General features: G+C 46.6%; 1 protein-coding gene across 6 annotated transcripts in view; it reads left to right on the forward strand.

Moving 5' to 3' along the window:
• tenm2a (teneurin transmembrane protein 2a) overlaps positions 1–21,434 on the forward strand; it is a 652,746-nt gene that overhangs the window by 424,742 nt on the left and 206,570 nt on the right. For all 6 annotated transcript variants that reach the window (XM_070878095.1, XM_070878096.1, XM_070878097.1 and 3 more), the window contains exon 5: positions 5,350–5,466. In XM_070878095.1, coding sequence (XP_070734196.1) covers positions 5,350–5,466 — 117 coding nt within the window. The remainder of the gene's footprint in view (positions 1–5,349; positions 5,467–21,434) is intronic.

The raw sequence follows: 21,434 nt of genomic DNA on the forward strand, positions 1-21,434 counted from the left end.
CAATCTCAGCATGTGGCTGGGGCGTGGCTACGTTTATGGAGCAGAGTAGGGACTGATTGCACAGGTGGTTTGTCTGATGTGTTGGTGCTCTTTTTAAAAATGGGATATTGCTACCAACTGGAAGTGGTGCTATAAGTCCCTCTGACCCGCACCACCACCCCGCCCCACCAGTGATCAACTCGACTTCAAGATTTATCGTTCAATATTACAGCTGTCGAATATATCCGGGTATAAAGTCTCAAAAAGGGAGAAAGGGATACCGAAAACATTGTTACACTGTCAAGTATGTAACCTTCATATAACTGTAACCTTCATAACAACACTGCATACTGTATACACCTAAGAAATGCACACGTTGACCACAGGGGGTGAACTTGTGGGAGACACTCCTCACCTGGTCATCCAGGTATATAAAGGGAGGTCCCACCCAGGGTCATCATTTCTTGGTCCTGTGAATAAAGGTTCAGGTCACAGAGTGACCTTGTCTGCAGAATGTGCCTCGTGTGAATTTATAGTAGTGTGTAAGGACATTACATTTGGCGACGAGAAACGGGAATCAGCGACTCACGAGAATGGCCACTGGTAGCACAGAGGAACGGTACTGTGTTGGTGAGGACTGGGACGATTTCATTGAGAGGCTCCAGCAGAGCTTTGTCACGAGGGACTGGCTGGGAGCGGCAGCGGCTGACAAGCAAAGGGCGCATCTACTGACCAGCTGTGGACCTAAGACGTACGCGCTGATGAAAGACCTGCTCGCACCCGAGAAACCGGGGACAAAACCTTTGAAGAGCTCAGCAAACTGATTGGTGAGCACCTCAAACCGGCGAGCAGTATACACATGGCCCGACACCGATTCTATACCCACCGACGTCGGGACGGACAGAGCATACCGGACTTCGTTGCGGACCTTCGGCGCTTGGCCAGCTCTAAGTTCACAGATGCCTGCAGGGGAGAGATGTTAAGGGATTTCTTTATTGAGGGCATTGGTCATGCCAGAATTTTCAGAAAGCTAATTGAGTCCAAGGACTTGACCTTGGAAGTGGCGGCATTGATGACTCAGATGTTCATGGCGGGGGAGGAGGAAACCAAGATAATATACGCGCGCAACTCTGCTTCCAACGTAGCGATGGATCAGGGACTCAGAACCCCGCAGGCAGACAAGGGCAATTCGACACCACCCAGGCAGCAACAGACTCTAGAGTGGGTCCTCAACAGAGACAATGGTAGGTTGAACGGACATTTAAGCCATCACGGTGGACAATGCGTCCCGGGATGGGGCCATTGACACCCATTAACAGATTGCTCAAGAGTAATCAAAGAGACAATCAGAGAGGAATGCCTGGTAACAGCCCTTTTGTTCACAACGATCTCAGCTCACGGTGGAGGTACGGGGGCAGACATGCTGCAAAAACCTGTAGGTTTCAACAATTTATCTGTAGAAATTGTAACTTCAGTGGACATTTAGCCAGAATGTGCAGGAAGCCCGCAGCGAGGTTAATTTATGAGGCAGATGAACCAGAAGAGGGGTCTGCAAGGCAGGTTGATGCTTGGTTCAAAGCAATGGACGCTGAAGTTCAGTGGGTTCATGTGGCAAACATCCACAGCTCATATACCAAAACGCCACCTATGATGATGAAAGTCCTATTAAATGGCATCCTGGTACGCATGGAGCTGGACAAAGGGGGCAGCCAGTCACTTATGAGTGTCCAACAATTCGAGAAACTATGGCCACTCAGAGCTAGCAGACCCAAACAAGAATGCATTGACACCCAAACAAGAATGCATTGACACGCAACTACGGACGTACACCAAAGAGATCATCCCAGTGCTAGGCAGTGCAATGTTGGTGGTCACACATAATGGATCAGAGAACCGGCTGCCACTCTGGATTGTCCCGGGAAATGGTCCCGCGCTTTTGGGGAGGAGCTGGCTAGCCGAGATGAACTGGAAATGGTGGGATGAGCACGCCATTTCATCTGTGGAGCAAAGTTCTTGCTTACAGGTCCTACAGAAATTTGAGTCACTATTTCAACCTGGTGTCAGGACTTTCAAAGGTACCAAAGTAGTGATACGCATCACCCCGGACGCCAGACCAGTGCACCACAAAGCCAGAGCTGTGCTGTATGTGATGCGGGAGAAAATTGAGAGTGAGTTTGACATAATTTGAGGGAGGGCATAATTTCACCCGTTGAATTCAACGACTGGGCAAGTCCCATCGTCCCTGTCCTAAAAATGGATGGCTCGGTCAGGATCTGTGGCGACTATAAGGCCACTATCAACGAGTGTCACTACAAGAACAATACCCGCTTCCGAGTGCGGAGGATCTTTTTGCCACGCTGGCAGGCGGCAAGCCGTTCACCAAGTTGGACCTCACTTCAGCCTACATGACCCAGGAATTGGCCGAAGAATCCAAGCTACTGACCACCATCACCACGCACAAGGGGCTGTTTGTCTACAACAGGTGTCCATTTGGCATTCGATCAGTGGCCGCTATCTTTCAAAGGAACATGGAAAGCTTGCTCAAATCCATCCCTGGAACAATCGTATTTCAGGACGACATCTTTATCACGGGTTGAGACACCGAGGAACACCTCCACAACCTGGAGGAGGTGCTACGCCGACTGGACCGGGTAGGCCTGCGACTAAAGAAGTCCAAGTGTGTGTTTTTGGCCCCAGAGGTCGAGTTTTTGGGCAGAAGGGTTGCCGCAGACGGGATCCGGCCTACCGAATCCAAAACGGAGGCGATTCGTCGTGTGCCCAGGCCCGGCAACACATCGGAGTTGCGTTCATTTCTGGGACTCTTGAACTATTTTGGGAACTTTCTGCCGAACTTAAGCACATTGTTGGAGCCGCTACACATGCTCCTGCGTAAGAGTTGCGATTGGTTTTGGGGGGACTGTCAGAAACGGGCTTTCAATCGGGCACGGAACCTGCTTTGTTCTAATAAGCTGTTGACTCAGACCTGGAACAGTGTTCGCAGGTGCACGACATGTGCCCAGCTGGGCAATGCATCCAGGAGGCTCCACTCAGCCCGTGGCCCTGGCCCACCAGGCCATCGTCACGAATTCTCGTAGACTACGCGGGTCCGTTCATGGGAAAAATGTTCCTCATTGTTGTTGATGCGTACTCGAAATGGATCGAGTGCATAATTTTGAATTCGTGCACGACATCCACCACCGTGGAGAGTCTGCGTGCGGTCTTTGCGACCCATGGCTTGCCGGACATCCTGGTTAGCGACAACGGCCCGTGTTTCACTAGCTATGAATTCCGGGAGTTCATATCAGGTAATGACATCAAACATGTCAGGATGGCACTGTTCACGCTGGCTTCCAATGGCCAGGCGGAACATGCGGTCCAAATCATAAAACAGGGCATGCTCCGGATTCAAGGACCCTCCCTTCAATGCCGCCTATCTCGCCTCCTGCTGGCCTATAGGTCCCGACCGCATTCGCTCACGGGAGTCCCGCCCGCGGAACTACTCATGAAATGTACACTTAAAACTCGGCTGTCCCTCATTCATCCTGTCCCGTCAGACATTGTTGAGGGCAAGCACCAGTCCCGAAATGAGTGCCATTACCATAACTCAAAGGGGAGATGTATAGAAATCGATGATCCTGTATTTGTTCTTAATCACGCTTTGGGGCCCAAGTGGCTTGAGGGTACTGTAATTGGCAAAGAGGGGAATAGGGTCATAGTGGTCAGACTTAACAATAGACAGAAATGCCGCAAGCATCTGGACCAAGTAAAATAATGGTTCAGCATGGACACTGAGGAACCTGAGGAAAATCATGAGATATTGCCCACACCACCGCCAGTGAACGAGCAACAAGAACATTCAGCAGGATGCACAGTCCCTGCGGCCAGCCCGGACAAGCTGGAATCACCACAGGTGACAGAGACGCATGCCAAGGCTCAACAACTAGAGCCCCAACTGCGGCGCTCCACGAGAGAGCGCGACCGCCTGAAAGACTTAATCTTTGTCCCCATAAGACATTGGGCGGGGGGGTGGGGGGAGGTGATGTCATGTATGTAACCTTCATGTAACTGTAACCTTCATACCAACACTGCATACTGTATACACCTAAGAAATGCACACGTTGACCACAGCGGGTGAACTTGTGGGAGACACTCCTCACCTGGTCACCCAGGTATATAAAGGGAGGTCCCACGCAGGGTCATCACTTCTTGGTCCTGTGAATAAAGGTACAGGTCACAGAGTGACCTTGTCTGCAGAATGTGCCTCATGTGAATTTATAGTAGTGTGTAAGGACATTACATACACAATGTGAAATGCACTTTGTGCATTTCTGATTCACACTAACAAATGAAGGAAGGATGCTGTTTCTATGAGGGAAGAATCTCATAGCTGCATTGTCTAACAGTACTTCACGGTGGATTACAATGCCTCCAACAGTGCCTCCTGTCTGCTTTGCATTACATCTCAGGCTGACTCCCACATTTCACACTGCAACACCTACTTGCATTTATATAGCGCCATTAATGCAATAAAACATCCCAAGGTGCTTCACAGGAGCGTTATCAAACAACATTTGACACTGAGTCACACAAGGAAACATTCGGATAGATGACTGCAAGCTTGGTCAAAGAGAGAGGTTTTAATGGGTCTCTTTAAGGAGGAAAGAGAGGTGAAGAAGTTTAGGGAGGGAATTCCAGAGCTTGGGGCCCCAGGCAGCTGAAGGCATGGCTGCCAATGGTGGAGTGATTAAAATCGGGATGCGCATTGTATCTGAGTCTGACTCCCACAATATCTCAAGCTAAATCACATGTTTTGCCCTGCACCTCAGTTTGACTCACACTTCTCACGCAATACATAGGTATCACTTCAACTTCTTGCACAGTGCCTTTGGCTGATTCCTGCATATGATGCAGTGTCCCAGGCTGACTCTCCTGTCTCACACAATAGCACAAGCTGACACACTGCCTCGTGCTAAATCCCATGATCTGCAGTGTCTTGTTTTGGACTTGTGGCTGATAGCACTTGCGTCTATTAACCAGTCATGAAAAATTGAGGCTTTCGCTTCTGCTGCTGAACAGTGAAATATTTTTGGAGGAGCGGTGTTTTTGACAATGCAAGCTTCAGGATCAGGCCACTGAACCCGGTGAAAACCTCAATTTCATGGAAACCAAAGCCAAGCCCTTATGAGTAATAAACAGTGTAGTGGTTCAATGTGGAAGGATAGCAAGCTGCTTCACAGCTAGTTTATTGACTGATAAACAATAGTTCATTACAATGAAGTAGCACGGTCATTCTATAATAGATATATCTTTAAACACCATCTAAATATTAATGAGCACTTTTAATATTTTTCCCTCCCTTCCCTACTTAAGCAATGCACCTCCTTGGTCTGAACTGGCAGCTTCAACCGGCTGAAGGACAGATGTTTAAAAATGGCGTCAGAACAGGAGGTCCGAGTGATGTAACAATAGCGCCATCTGGTGGCAGAGGTAATATATCTTTAGTGTGTTGTTCTGTGAAACACAACTGTGCTATGATTTAATTCCCACCCGGATAGATTTTGGCACAGCGAAAAATTATTGATTTTTTTGTTCTCCTTTAGGAAAAAAAGTTCCCCCCCCCTCCACCACTCTTTGGGCCCACACATCCACTTCCCCTTTTCTGGTTCACACACATACTGTGGACCTTAGTTGTGCCCCAACTGGAAGCATGAACAGATGATTTGCAGTAAGGCTTTTCTGTAACTGGCTTCTATCAAGCGCTCAGGAGCTTGCTGATTTTTTTTCCCTTTGCTCATTGCCATTCTCTCCCCCGCGCACCCCCTTTTCTTCCTTCAGTTTGCAGCCGAAATCAGAAGCACACCAGGCTGGTGCTGGTCTGGTAGCTCACTGCACCATCAAGTCACTGCCAAAGCATCAAAGTAAAGCGGTGAGAAGTTGGTGCAACACTATTGCCTCTCTTTACCTCTACTTATCTCCTTTGCTTCCAATGGGAAAATAGTTGTGCCTTATGTGGGCTCCTTGTCAGGCATTCAACTGATGTCTGCGCGTTAGGACTGGTTGTAGGTGCATTAATCAATTCTGAACTGGGAGGGTGAGGAGAGTGCAGGGGATTATCCATCTGGTGAGATTGAAGACATCACCAACATGAGTGGTCGCACTTATTTCCTGTATTCAGATTTTGGCTGGGACAATACTGTCAACCGTACTAGTCACATCCGAGGTACACTATCCGAGCCAATGCTATCATTCTGTGCAACTGGTGTTCCGCCCCACCCTCAGCCCCCACCTCCCCCCCCCTCCCCGCCCCCCAGTCCCCTTTAACACAAATTAAAATATTAAATAAATGGGTGTTTTGTTGCTAAGACCTGAAAACATCACAGCTCTCCATTGTGAGCATTATTTATTCATGTATTTGTTTAAGTTGTTCAAAATATTTCTTTTAAAATTCTAATAAAGCAGTTACTTGTGCAGCTGCCGATTGTGCCGCAAGGAAAAGAGCGGAAATTGTGTTCCATTAAACATATAATTATCTGAGATCTGTTCTAACATTTTATACTCCATACAAGAGCAGACTTAATTAAATGTTTTTGGTTGTAGAAAATCAAGGACTCTCGTTGCAGTTAACCCTTTTTTCTGTGGCACTGCTAGTTTCACATTAATTTTTTCTGTCGAGTACTCTTCCCTTCCCAGCTGATAGGTTAGGCAAGTTACCTTCTCCCAGGCCTTAGGCCTTTCCAAGTACTACATCTTCTTTTAAGGAAGTTCATCTATTGAAACTAAAACATAAATAGAAATAGTATCCAAAAAGTGGAAATATATATTAATTTTTGTGTGTTAGCTTCGCGGTTCTCTATCAAGTATCTCTAGCAACAGATGGCCAGTCAGGGTGCACCTGTTGCTGAGCTGGCTTCGACCTTCTCAAGGTAAGAAAAGTCAATGTTGGTCAGAGATTTTTGTATGCCCTCCTTCATTTAAATGCCCCATCACCAGCCCGTCTCTGCCCATCTGCTGCTGAAACTCTCATCCATGCTTTTGTTACTTCCAGACTCAACTATTCCAGTGCTCTCCTGGCTGGCCACCCATCCAAAACTCTGCCGACCTTACCGTAACTCACGCCAAGTCCCCTTCACCATTCACCCCTGTGCTTGCTGACTTACATTGGCTCCCGGTCCACCAACATCTCCATTTTAAAATTCTCATTCTAGTGTTCAACTCCCTCTATGGCCTCGCCCCTCCTCCAGCCCTACAACCCTCCGAGAACTCCTCGTTCCTCTAATTCTAGCCTCTTGTCCATCCCCCATCATTGGCGGCCGTACCTTTAGCTGTCTGGGCGCTAAGCTCTGGAATTCCCACCCAAAACCTCTCCACCTCTTTTAAGACGCTCTTTAAAACCTGCCACTACCTGTCCTAATGTCTCCTTCTTTGGCTCGGTGTCAACTCTTGGCAGATTATGCTGCTGCAAAGCACCTTGGGAAGTTTTACTACCTTAAAAATCCTTTATAAAATGTTGATGTTGATTGCATCCCAATTACTAGGCCTCCGTTCACTTCCGCTACCAGACTTCAGTTCGACCGCTCACCACAGCCCTTGGCTCTGTCTCTCATTTAAGCCGTTAGTTGAACTCCTGAGGGAGTTGCCAGTTGGACTCCCTGTGACAGCCCACACATGGAGATGAATGAAGTTGCAGCTGAGTTGTTAGCTGACTTGTTTTTGTATGCAAGTCATTTATTGATTTCTTTAATCCTTTGTTTCTGAAACAACCTTTTTAAATGACTTCCTCCTCTCGATATTAAGAATAACTGATGTGTCAGCGAGTTTATAGCTGAGAAATCAGTCATTCTTAAAAGGTGAGGATTGCCATGAATGGCAAAATAAGTGTTAATTTCAGAAGCATATCAATGAATGACTTACACACAAAGGAGAAACTGTTTCCACTGGCAGGGGGGTCGGTAACCAGAGGACGCAGATTTAAGATCGTTAGCAAAAGAACCAGAGCGGAGATGAGGAGAAATGTTGTTATGCGCTGGAATGCACTGCCTGAAAGGGTGATGGAAGCAGATTCAATAATACTCTCCAAAAGGGAATTGGATGTAGACTTGAAAAGGAAAACAATTACAGGAATATGGGCAAAGAGCATGGGGGAGTGGGACAAATTGATAGCTCTTTCCAAGAGCCAGCACAGGCACGATGGACCAAATGGCCTCCTTCTGTGCTGCACGATTCCATAACAGACAAGTCAGCTGCGACTTTGTTGATTCAGGTGTGTTGCTGGAAGTTGGTTGGTGTTGTCATCGGGGTAATGCAGGGGGCTCCGCAGGGTGGGTTATGCGGAGGGCTCTCTTGGAGACTTGTGCTGCGGGCAGTAGCGGGGTTTGACCTTGGGCTGGGGGCAGTTGGCTAATGGCTGCCACTGACAGCTGTCAACACAGCAGTTGCTGCCTTCTGACTGCACGTGACCTATTCCAGTGCCCACGGCACCTGACTGCAGGCCGACTGCAGCTGGCGGCAGCCCCAAAGTAAGTTGGCCACTAAGAGCAGCAGCCAGGAAGGCTTGAAAAAAAATATGGGCCTTGCTGCCTGCTGGCCTCAAGGAACCCTGCAGGTTTGCTTTGGGGCTGGCACCGGCTGCACACAGCCCCTACCATAAGGAGCTGATGGCACTGCACCACATTATGCTGAAAGTGCCATTGGTTGCACAGTCCATTCCCACCATAATCTCTGGTCGGGCTGAATGAAGAAAGCTTATTAAGATTGCAGGCTGAGGAAATCAGCACAAGTTGCAGGGAGTTTACCTTTGAACAAAGCCATCAGCAGCACCACAAGCTTTCAACAAGGTCAAATGCAAAATACTGCGGATGCTGGAAATCTGAAATAAAAACAGAAAATGCTGGAAACACTCAGCAGGTCGGGCAGCATCTGTGGAGAGAGAAACAGAGTTAACGTTTCGGATCGATGACGTTTTCGAGTTCTGATGAAAGGTCATTGACCTGAAACATTAACTCTGTTTTCCTTTTTTGCCATTGTTCCTTAATTTGCCTTTTAACCCTTAATGCTTCAGAGGTGTTATCCTGCGAATGGTGCTAAGAGCACATTTTTCATTCCGTTTTCACCAATTAGACTCCTTCTTGAATTGTTAATGCAAAACTAAATTTTCATTAGCCTTACGGAGTGATTATTTGCAACAGTTTTTGTGTGTCCATCTGGGCATGTGTGCCCTGGACTACGCTCCGATATGCTACACATGAGCACGACCGCCCTTGACTCCGCCCCCCTTCGTCCTGAGCATGCGCAGACTCCTCAAACTCAAAACTGGAAGTGGGGCCTGTATCGTGACCACGTTGCTTTGCTAAGGAGCCCGGAGTTGCTGCGCTACTGCCGACTACGTTGCTTTGCTCATTTAGACTTTTGCCTAAAATATCGCTGTGATTATCTACACGAACATTTTTGCGGCCTTCTGTTGGAGAGAAAAAATCCAAGGTAGTGAGAGACTCGGGGAGAGTGAGAGCGACTGGAGGGAGAGTGAGAGCGAGACTGGGGGAGAGTGAGAGCGAGACTGGGGGAGAGTGAGAGCGAGACTGGTGGAGAGTGAGAGCGAGACTGGGGGAGAGTGAGAGCGAGACTGGGGGAGAGTGAGAGCGAGACTGGGGGAGAGTGAGAGCGAGACTGGGGGAGAGTGAGAGCGAGACTGGGGGAGAGTGAGAACGAGACTGGGGGAGAGTGAGAGCGAGACTGGGGGAGAGTGAGAGCGAGACTGGGGGAGAGTGAGAGCGAGACTGGGGGAGAGTGAGAGCGAGACTGGGGGAAAGTGAGAGCGAGACTGGGGGAGAGTGAGAGCGAGACTGGGGGAGAGTGAGAGCGAGACTGGGGGAGAGTGAGAGCGAGACTGGAGGGAGGGAGAGTGAGAGAGAGACTGGAGGGAGGGAGAGTGAGAGAGAGACTGGAGGGAGGGAGAGTGAGAGAGAGACTGGAGGGAGGGAGAGTGAGAGAGAGACTGGAGGGAGGGAGAGTGAGAGAGAGACTGGAGGGAGGGAGAGTGAGAGAGAGACTGGAGGGAGGGAGAGTGAGAGAGACTGGGGGAGAGTGAGAGAGACTGGAGGGGGAGTGAGAGAGAGAGACTCGATGCGGAGGTGGGGGGGCGCAGGGAAGAGAGAGACCCGGGGCGAGTGAGAGAGACTCGGGGCGAGTGAGAGAGACGGGGGGGGGAGAGACAGAGAGACTGGGAGGAGAAAGAGAGACTGGGGGAGAGTGAGTGATGGGGGAGAGTGAGAGAGACTGGGAGAGAGAGAGAGACTGGTGGGGTGACAGAGAGACCGGGGAGGGAGGGAGAGAGAGAGAGACTGGGAGACTGGGGGCGAGAGTGAGAGAGACTGGGGAAGAGAGAGGGGATGAGAGAGATTGGATCAGAGGGGAGAGAGAGAGAGAGGGAACTCGGGGAAGACGGATCAAGTTTTTCCAACCCCACCCCCTTTACATCCACGCCCAATTTCTCAGAATTCTCGCTGCGTGTTGGACAAGTGACATCATTGGAGTGGATGAAATCTGGAAATCACGACACTGTCACTATTCATTTCATACCCAATAAACCTATTAACAATCTTTGGTGCGGTGGGGGGATAAGGAACTTTGGTCTGGGATGGGGCAGGAACTTAGGCTTGGGGGAAGGAACTCGGGCTAGGATGGGGCATGAACATGGGCTGGGGGGAAGGAACTTGGGCAGGAATGGAGGGATTAACCTGTGAGAGTGAGCTCTCTCCTGTCTGGAGTCGGCAGTCAGAATAGCTCGAATTACACTTTGCAAAATCACTGATTAGGTAGGCAGGGTGGTTCTAATTACACATTCCAGAAAAACTGCTGTGTGTGTCTTATCCTCCAACAATTAGGTCATGTGATTAAGGGGACCCAATCAGAACATTTTTCTGTTGTAAATAAACGCGTCCTTGGCCTTAACGCCATAAGGAAAACACAGGCTCAAGTCAATAGAGCGCTGCATGACAGATGATTCTCTCTCAATGTTCCCCTCCCTGTGTGAAAGTGTTGGGACTCCAGCCTATTACTGCCTCGGAGCAGTGCAGGCCCAGATAGGGAACTTCCTATGGGTCAAATGAGCAAAGCAAAGCATGCCATCTTTGTCAGCTTTTGCTCAGACGGTAAAATGTCATAACTGTTTATAATTTTGTGAATTAAATGATGCAATTCAATTGCAATTTTAGCAAAATAAAAGAAAAAATTCTCAGTAATTAACAGACTGAAAGCAACATTTGCAGTGAATGTGGCGCCATCCTGAGAAATTGTGTGTGATCACAACTACCCAGGTGAAAGGGTTAAGTGTGAAATGTTCCACTTATCTGTCACCGTGTTTCTCAACCTGTGTATTACATATCTGAAATGTTGCCAGAGACATTAATTTGTTTGCATTCTGTGTTTGTATTGTGTGAGACAGAAAGCTTAAGTTCTTTTGCAATAATATTGGAGCTTTTCAGTGCAGCGAAAGGTGCAACTAAATTTGCTGATTGGTAAATGTCACGGATGCAGCATTTTGAACAAGAGAGGGACAAGCTGACAGTTCAGTTCCATCCGTTTCTGCCACTCTTTCACTTGTGCTTATCACAATGCTAACTGTGCATGCACAGTGCACAATGGATAAAAGGTGACAATTCACATTTGGTACTGCACAAATCATCGATGTCGAGGTGTCAACTCCTGTACATGTAGAAAAGTGGGCTTTCTGGTACTACACGGACTTTACTTGTACACTGTAAATTGAGTAACCCAGCAGAGCTTGATAGCTGAGAGCAGCGACAAACTGTGTTGGTGATGAAGGAATTGGTGTTCATTTGCTGAAAGGCCTCCTGCTGTGCTGAAATTTCTCTGATTCTACTCAATGATCACAGACAGGTACAGCAGCCATAATCAGACCACCCTTGTACAAGTGGTGCATGAGTGTGATAGTTGTTCCAATCAAAGCTTTTCTTGCTGTGTGCTTTAGTTCATGTGATATATTCACAGAGCGCAGCACACACAGCTCCTAACAGGGGAGGCAGCTCTCTCGGAAGCCTCCGGAATCTGCCTGGTTCTGTTTATTATTAACTCTGCAGTTGCAGTACACAATACATCCACATCCACAGTGTGGAGCTACAAACATTACAAACTTACAGACATTACACTTCTCCCTCCTTAATGAAGAAGTTATTATAACAAACATCTTACATAACTTTCATGTTTATACATAACACAGGATATAACTTATTTTTTTTCCATATTTACAAATTTAATTTTACCACTTGTTTTCTGTTTCAAAGAGGATACCTTCGCTCTCGAACAGAACTTCCAAACATGGTGTCGAATCTAAACTCATTCGAGGCTCATCCTGAGGAATGTTTTCCTCCACGGAATTTCCTTGATTTTCACTTGAACTCACTCTAACTTCAGGCTCTTTGTTTTCCTGACTCGGACTCAGACTTTCATTCTGATTCTCTCCTGGATTTGTTTCCAGTACATTGGATTTAGGATTTGCTACTGGTGTATCAAAACTATCTGATGAGTCAGAAATAAATGAATAATTCCCACCTTCAACTCCTTCCATGTCTGTAGGTAAAATATCAATATGAACAAACCTAACCTGTCCATTATCAAACATCTTTACCAAATATGTGCAAAGACCACATATCTTCACCACTCTTCCTAGTAACCACTTGAACCATTTATATTGATGGTTCTTCACGCTCACCTTCTGGTTTAATTTCACACTTCTCTCTTTTACTCTACTTCTATCATGATTCTCTTTCTGTCTCAATTGTGTCTCTTCTACGTACTGTGCCAAATTTGGTTTTAACAATGAGAATCTGGTTCGTGGCTGTCGTTTGAGAAACAACTCTGCTGGTGTTCTATCAGTAGTTGTATGAGGAGTATTTCGATATGTAATCAAACAATTAGACAATTTGTGATCCAATGACAACTGTCGTTTCCTTGGATTTGGATCTAACATTTGTTTTATGAGGGCACGTTTTACAATTTGTACAGTGCGCTCTGCTGCACCATTCGAAGTAGGATGGTATGGTGGAACCTTGGTATGTTTCACACCATTTTTGCTCGTGAATTGTGCAAATTCTTCTGAACGAAATTGTGGTCCATTATCCGAAACAATCTCTTCAGGGAGGCCAAATGAAGAAAATAATTTTCGCAAAATGTCCAATGTTTTACTTGTTGTTATTTTCCACATTGGAAACACCTCAACCCACTTTGAATGGCTATCAATCACAATGAACAATTGTTGTCCTTCTAACTCAGCAAAATCAATATGTAGCCTTTGCCACACCCTGGGTGGCCATTTCCATGGCTGTAACGGTACTGATGGTGGTTGCTTGCTTACCGATTGATATGTCATACACAGACTCTTGATGTACTCTCTATCTTTATCAAGACCTGGCCACCATAAATAACTGCGTGCAAAATTCTTGGTCAAGCACATTCCCAGGTATTGGTCATGGAGGTCTCCTAATAATTTGGACCTGAATTTATTTGGTACAACCACTCTTGCACCCCACATGATACAATCTTTATTGACTGATAATTCATTCCTACAAATGAAGAATATAAGAACATAAGAACTTATGTTCTTATGTTCCCTATCGGATGTAACTAGTGATGGGGAAAGCAATCTAGACATTGCATCAGCATTACTGTGATCAGCTGATCGTCTGTATTCAATATCATATGTATATGCTGACAAAATCAAAGCCCATCTCTGCATTCGGGCTGCAGCTAATGTTGGAACTGGGGACTTTGGATGGAGGATTGCTGTTAGGGGCTTATGTTCTGTAACGATGGTAAACTTATGACCATACAAGTATTTGTAAAACTTCTTGACTCCAAAAATTATGCCAAAGTTTCCCTTTCAATTTGCGCATAATTACTCTCATTGGCACTGAGAGTGCATGAAGCAAAAGCAATTGGTCTCTCCTCCCCACTATGTGATACATGAGAGATCACTGCCCCAACTCCATATGGAGAGGCATCACATGCTAGCTTAATCTCCTGAGATATGTCATCGTGAACTAACATGGTGCTCTCTACCAATTGGCTTTTACACTCCTTGAATGTTGTATCGCATTCTTTTGACCACTTCCAATGCACCTGTTTTTTCAAAAGTTCATTCAGTGGATGTAATACTGTAGCCAAATTTGGTAGGAACTTCCTATAATAGTTCAAAAGACCCAAGAATGAACGAAGTTCAGTGACATTCCTGGGAGTGGGTGCATTTCTGATTGCATCCAGTTTTTCTTTGGTCGGATGTAAACCATCTTTGTCTACTCTGTACCCTAAGTACTCACTGAGTTTTTAAATAACTCACACTTACGAGCAGACATTCGTACTCTGTGCTTCTCTCGCCATTTGAGGACTTCATTCAATATGTTGTTATGATTTTGTCTATTTGGTGCTGAAATTAGTATGTCATCCAAATAACGTACTACCCCTTCAATACCTTGCAAAATCTGGTTCATCACCCCTTGGAATATGACAGGGACAGAGGACACTCCAAACGGTAGCTTATTAAATTGATGTAGACCTAGATGAATATTTATAGTCAAACATGACTTGGACTCCTCATCTAGTTCAAGCTGTAAGTAGGCATTCGTAAGATCCAGTTTTGAGAAGATCTGACCACCTGTCAGTGTTGTGAACAAATCTTCTATATTCAGCAATGTATTGGGGACATTACCCTCTTGAACCTGGTTTACGGTTACTTTATAATCACCACACAATCTTACGTTACCATCGGACTTAGGTACAACAATAATGGGTGTAGCCCAATTACATCGATCTATCTTACAAATAATGTTCTCAGTCTCTAGTCTTTTGAGTTCTTGCTCAACTTTCTCCTTGAGTGCATATGGTACGGAACGTGGCTTGTAGTAAACCGATCTAGTGTCCTTCTGTACCCTGACACTCGCCTTGAAGCCTTAGATCGGACTGCCCGTTTCGCAGAACACCTTCGGATACTTCTTGATAACCTCATCCATTTCCACACAGAAAACCTCACTCCAATCCAGCTTCAGTGAGCTCAACCAATTTCTTCCTGGTAAGGCAGACTTGTCTCCTTTCACTACTATTAGAGGCAAGTTCTGAAATTGATCTTAATATTTCACCGGTACGGTGATACGACCTACCACAGGAATTTTCTCTCCTGAGTAGCCTCGCAGCTCTTTCTTGGATTTCTCCAGTTGGAACTCACGCAATTTGTCGAGGTACAGCAACTCCGGTACTACACTTACGGATGCACCCGTGTCAATTTCCATTGATATCTTGAATCCCGCAACATCTATGTGGATTTTGATGCTTTCCGAATCGCTGTCCGTTAACCTCGTGCTCCTGATGACGTGTAACTCTAACATCTCATCGTCCTGTTGTTGTTGTTCCATGCTATGTAGTCTCTTGGGATTTCTACTCATAGCTTTGAATGCTGGACTCAGCTTTAAAAGCTGGTTTACCCTTCAGTCGGCATGCCTTTGCAAGATGCCCAGTCTTTCTGCAGAAGAAACACTCTGCCTTCACGTATGGACAACTTTGAGCAATGTATTGTCCCAGGCACCTATAGCACGACTTCGACGCTCTGTTAGCATTTTCAGTTTTTGAGATTTTGGCCCCCACCATCTTTTACTTTGAACCTGCAGGTGATTTACCTCGGTTGACTGATGACCGTAATTACTATTTAATTCTCGGGAATATTGTTCGGCCATGCCCATCGACCTCGCTGTCTGACAAGCAATCTTAAAAGTCAAGTCATCCGTCGTCAATAACTTCCTTCTGATCGCATTATTTTTCACCTCACAAACAAAACGATCCCGTAATGCTTGGTTTTGAAATTTTCCAAAATTACAATGCATCGATAGCTTTTTTAATGCTACGATGTAATCACTGATACTTACATCAGTTTTTTGATTCCGAATCCCAAAACAATAGCTTTCAGCAATTTCTAACAGTTTGGGATTATAGTGCTGCTCCTGCTTCATTAAAATCTCTTTAAGCGTTGTGTCCTTTGGCTCGTCAGGTACAAGCAGATTTACAAGGATTTCGTACAATGCCGGACCCGTATCCAATAAGAAGATTGCTTTCTTAGGTTCTAACACAGCCCGGTTCTGGATTGTATTGTCTGGAACTTCGAATATGTTATTTGCAGTGAAATACATTTCTAGCCGATCCACATACGCTTTAAAACGTTCCCGGTCGTGTCTATATTCCCCCAAATGTCCGATTACACCTGCCATTTTAATCTCTAGCTGTTCACGCCATGTGCTATATTTTACCTCGGATTTTGTAGCTTTTTTCCAAAGACAGAAACTTCCAAAGTCTCTCTGTCGGCTGGCTGAATCCTTCACCAACAAAATTTAAGCTTTAAATCATCCAAAAAATCCCATCTTATCACCAAATGTGATATATTCACAGAGCACAGCACACACAGTTCCTAACATGGCAGGCAGCTCTCTCGGAAGCCTCCGGAGTCTGCCTGGTTCTGTTTATTATTAACTCTGCAGTTGCCTGGAAATTCTGACCTTCCAGATGTACTAGGGGACCGAGGGTCTAGTGAGAAGGAGGAACTGAAGGATATCTTTATTAGGCGGGAAATTGTGTTGGGGAAATTGATGGGATTGAAGGCCGATAAATCCCCAGGGCCTGATTGTCTGCATCCCAGAGTACTTAAGGAGGTGGCCCAAGAAATAGTGGATGCATTGGTAATCATTTTCGAACAGTCCATCGACTCTGGATCAGTTCCTATGGACTGGAAGGAAGCTAATGTAACACCACTTTTTAAAAAAGGAGGGAGAGACAAAACGGGTAATTATAGACCAGTTAGCCTGACATCAGTAGTGGGGAAAATGTTGGAATCTATTATTAATATGAAATAGCAGCGCATTTGGAAAGTGGTGACAGGATCGGTCCAAGTCAGCATGGATTTATGAAAAGGAAATCATGCTTGACCAATCTTCTGGAATTTTTTGAGGATGTAACTAGTAGAGTGGACAAGGGAGAACCAGTGGATGTGGTGTATTTGGACTTTCAAAAGGCCTTTGACAAGGTACCACATAAGAGATTGGTGTGCAAGATCAAGGCACATGGTATTGGGGGTAATATACTGGCGTGGATAGAGAATTGGTTGGCAGGCAGGAAGCAGAGAGTCAGGATAAACGGGTCCTTTTCGAAATGGGAGGCAGTAACTAGTGGAGTACCGCAGGGCTCAGTGCTGGGACCCCAGCTCTTCACAATATACATGAATGATTTGGATGAAGGAATTGAGGGTAATATTTCCAAGTTTGCAGATGACCCGAAACTGGGTGGCGGTGTGAGCTGTGAGGAGGATGCTCAGAGACTGCAGGGTGATTTGGACAGGTTAGGAGAGTGGGCAAATGCATGGCAGATGCAGTATAATGTGGATATATGAGCTTATCCACTTTGGTGGCAAAAACACGAAGGCAGAATATTATCTGAATGGCGGCAGATTAGGAAAAGGGGAGGTGCAACGAGACCTGGGTGTCATGGTTCATCAGTCATTGAAAGTTGGCATGCAGGTACAGCAGTCAGTGAAGAAGGCAAATGGCATGTTGGCCTTCATAGCTAGGGAATTTGAGTATAGGAGCAGGGAGATCTTACTGGAGTTGTACAGGGCCTTGGTGAGGCCTCACCTGGAATATTGTGTTCAGTTTTGGTCTCTTATTCTGAGGAAGGACGTTCTTGCTATTGAGGGAGTGCAGCGAAGGTTCACCAGACTGATTCCAGGGATGGCTGGACTGAGATATGAGGAGAGACTGGATCAACTGGGCCTTTATACACTGGAGTTTAGAAGGATGAGAGGGGATCTCATAGAAACGTATAAGATTCTGACGGGACGGGACAGGTTAGATGTGGGAAGAATGTTCCCGATGTTGGGGAAGTCCAGAACCAGGGGACACAGTCTTAGGATAAGGGGTAGGCCATTTAGGACTGAGATGAGGAGAAACTTCTTCACTCAGAGAGTTGGTAACCTGTGGAATTCCCTGCCACAGAGAGTCGTTGATATATTCATTGGATATATTCAAGAGGGAGTTAGATGTGGCCCTTACGGCTAAAGTGATCAAGGGGTATGGAGAGAAAGCGGGAAAGGGGTACTGAGGTGAATGATCAGCCATGATCTTATTGAATGGTGGTGCAGGCTCGAAGGGACGAATGGCGTACCCCTGCACCTGTTTTCTATGTTTCTATGCAGTACACAATACGTCCACATCCACAGTGTGGAGCTACAAACATTACAAGCTTACAGACATTACAGTTCATCAACAACAACTTGCATTTAAAGAATGCTTTTAACATAGTAAAATGTCCCAAGGTGCTTCACAGGAACATAATTGGACAAAAATTAACATCACAGCTGCTCAATCCTTGTCCAACACTTTCAGCAGAGTCCTGAACATCTGACTCTATTCCTTGCAAAACTCGTGCAATTGCAAGATTGACTCACATATTTAATGGGCTGGATTTTCGGTTTTGCCATTTTCGGGGCGAAAACGGAGGCAGAGCGGGAAAATTACCGGCCGGGAAACGTCTGCGCTCTGGGGAGAAATTTTTGCCATCAGGGCCCTGCACCAGGGGTGCAGCCTGAAGGGAGGCGTTGTACAACTTTCATGGTGCAAAAATGGGAACCTCGCCAACTAAAGTGCGGGGCCAGGAGCGCTCCGAGAGAGGCCTGGGGGGGCGGGGAGGGAAAACCTCCTTTAAAAAAAAATCACAAAAACATTCCCAAAACATTGTCCACACAACACAAATTGCTAAAAAAATAAAAGAATAAACACTCGCACCTACCTTTTCTGCACTTTACCTACCTCACCGCCGCCGGCATGGCTGGACCGCTCTGGTTTCCCTGGCGGTCATTGCGAGGCGCACTTCGGGGCGGGTGCGAGTCAAAACTCGTGCTGGTGTCACAACGAGAGGCGTTGTACACCCGTCGCAGCTCTTCGCAACCCGACCCGAAGCTCCCGACCGGACACAGAAGACCACACCGCCCGATTTCTCGCCGCTCCGGGGCGAGACCCAGAGCGCAAAGGACCTGAAGATCCAGCCCAAAAATGCAATTTTCAATGAATCTGCCTTCTCATAAGTATGATATTAACAACATTAAGGGGCCGAAATTGCCCCCCGACCAAAAAGTGGCACTCTCACCGATCTTGAGGATGTTTCTTGACCCTAATCCAATGGGTGGAGTATCAAGCGAACTTCAGCTTTTTTTTAATTTTTAGCTTCCGGGTTGAGGGGGCGAAAGTCGAGGTGGAGCAGAGCCATTAGGAACCATGTCAGACGTGTCGCATATTACTGACGCGTCACAACGTCTATCCCCTTCAGTTAAAGGGGAGGGCCACTGCGAACTCTGCAATGAGTTTGGTTAGGCCCACCGGGCCACGAGGGAGGGTTCGGCTGGGCCAGCAGCATGGTACCCAAGAGGGGGTGCCGGGCTGCCTGTTTGCAGCCCGGCCGAACCTGTGGCCATCATCGTCGGGCCGACCTCGCAATCGGCCGACAATGTAAACAACATGGCGACCACGGAAGTGGTCACTTTAAGGGCGGACCGGGGGAAGCTGTCAGTGGCAGCACAACTTCCACAGGGTAATTTCCCACGGGGGTCGGAAAGGGGGTCACCGCCAGTTGGAAAGGGGTCAGCGCATACCCGACATGGCGGCGCGGAAACCCGTTCCCGCCACTCCCAGCCCAGAGGCAATTTCGGGCGGGTCGGCCCATCCATCAGTCTCCAGTCGGTGAGGCCGAGCTATTCGGCCCTAAGAATGTTCCAGACCCAGACCTCTTCTCATTTGTGGATAATCACCGTAATACTTTACGACCAGTAATATTTTTCATAATTAATATGAGAGAACCCTGACTTACCAGACTTGACTTCCTAAATGTCGCAAGCCGTGTTCTCTCCTGTTGACACCCCTTTGTATCTGACGGTGCTGACTCCTTGCTGCGAGGTAGTTCGATGGCACTGGTAGCTCTTTTGTACCTTATCCAAGTCTGTGAGCCTCACAGCCTATTGTTACCCAACCCTCACACATAAAAAGAAAGACTAGCGCTTTCCACGACCTCAGGACATCCCGAAGTGCTTAACAGCCGATGAAGTACTTTTTGAAGTGTAGTCACTGTTGTAATGTAGGAACATGGCTGGTGATCGGGAAGGGTGGCTGTCCCTGGCTAATTTATCCCGCCCCCCCCCCACCCTCTATAGTTATCACAAGAGCTCTGAAGTCAGTTCGAGCACCCCAAATATTGCTCCAGCTGAAACCGGCTACTTCAGTAGAGAATGAAATCTGAGACCAGTTTGGTCTCAGCTGTTGTGGCCTCCACCGTTTGTAAAAATGCAATGCTCAAAAATGTGAGAAATGGACTTGGATTTACGTTAGGACATGTTTAATTTTAGTGAGTGAGCATGCCACTTCCACTACAGGTTGCAGAACTCTGGTTGATATTCCCATGCATTACTGTGCAGTATACAGGTAAACAACTCAGATCTGAGCCTAAAATTGAAATGGACCAAATTTCTTCCCAGTCCCTCCCAATTCCTGATGCAGTATAAATATAACATAGCTGGGTTTTAATATTCTGCCCACAATTTAGTTAATCCGTTGCCAAATCGCATCTGGAGGCAACAGCACCTTGCAGAGTTATTTGTAAATAAAAAGGGTACTATTAAATGTTTCCTTCTGGTTGACGGAGTTGCTGAATGAACAGTTAAACGGGCTGTTAGACAAAGATTCCGTTTCTCTTAACATTGCAACTAAGCATATCTTGTTAGGCTCCCGGAACAGGTCAGCAGGCCTCAACCATATTCCTTTAGACTTCCGAAGTATCATTTGCTGATCAGTAATATGCAGAGCTAGGGAGTGGGGTGGGGGGGGCGGAGAGAGGGGAGAAAAGCAGTTGGCGTGTGTGACCTCTCAGTATTAATGAGCTTCTTGCAGGCAAGTTCCCTTTTAACACCGTGCTGCCATCTCTGTTGCTGCTATTTCGGTCAATGCTCGGTGTCGTTTTGTAGTGAGTGAGCTGTTCTGTGATTGGACTTTGTGGATTGCCTGCACGCAGCAAATATAGGAAAAGCAGTGCACGCGCCTGATGGAGCCCACCTGATTTTTTTCATCCATTCACTTAAATGGAAGGAAAGTCGAGCTTGATGCCTTACTGGAGTGCATTCCTGCCCGCTCGAGTTTCCTGCATTCTCTGCACCCAGCCGATCCAGTAGCTTGCAGATTCAGGTAATCTGTCTCATATATCACTTCAGCAATGGATCATAGTACTATACGGTTTGAATCAATATTAAATGGATGGTCATTTTCTTTACGATTTCATGCTGTCCACTTCTCATCTGAAGGAGACTGAATCACCTCTGTGATGCCAAATGTTCTTCAAAAAATAAGTCAGCCAAATGCCGCAATGTTTTA

The sequence above is a fragment of the Pristiophorus japonicus genome, chromosome 4 (genome assembly GCF_044704955.1).
Source record: "Pristiophorus japonicus isolate sPriJap1 chromosome 4, sPriJap1.hap1, whole genome shotgun sequence".
Lineage (NCBI taxonomy): Eukaryota > Metazoa > Chordata > Chondrichthyes > Pristiophoridae > Pristiophorus > Pristiophorus japonicus.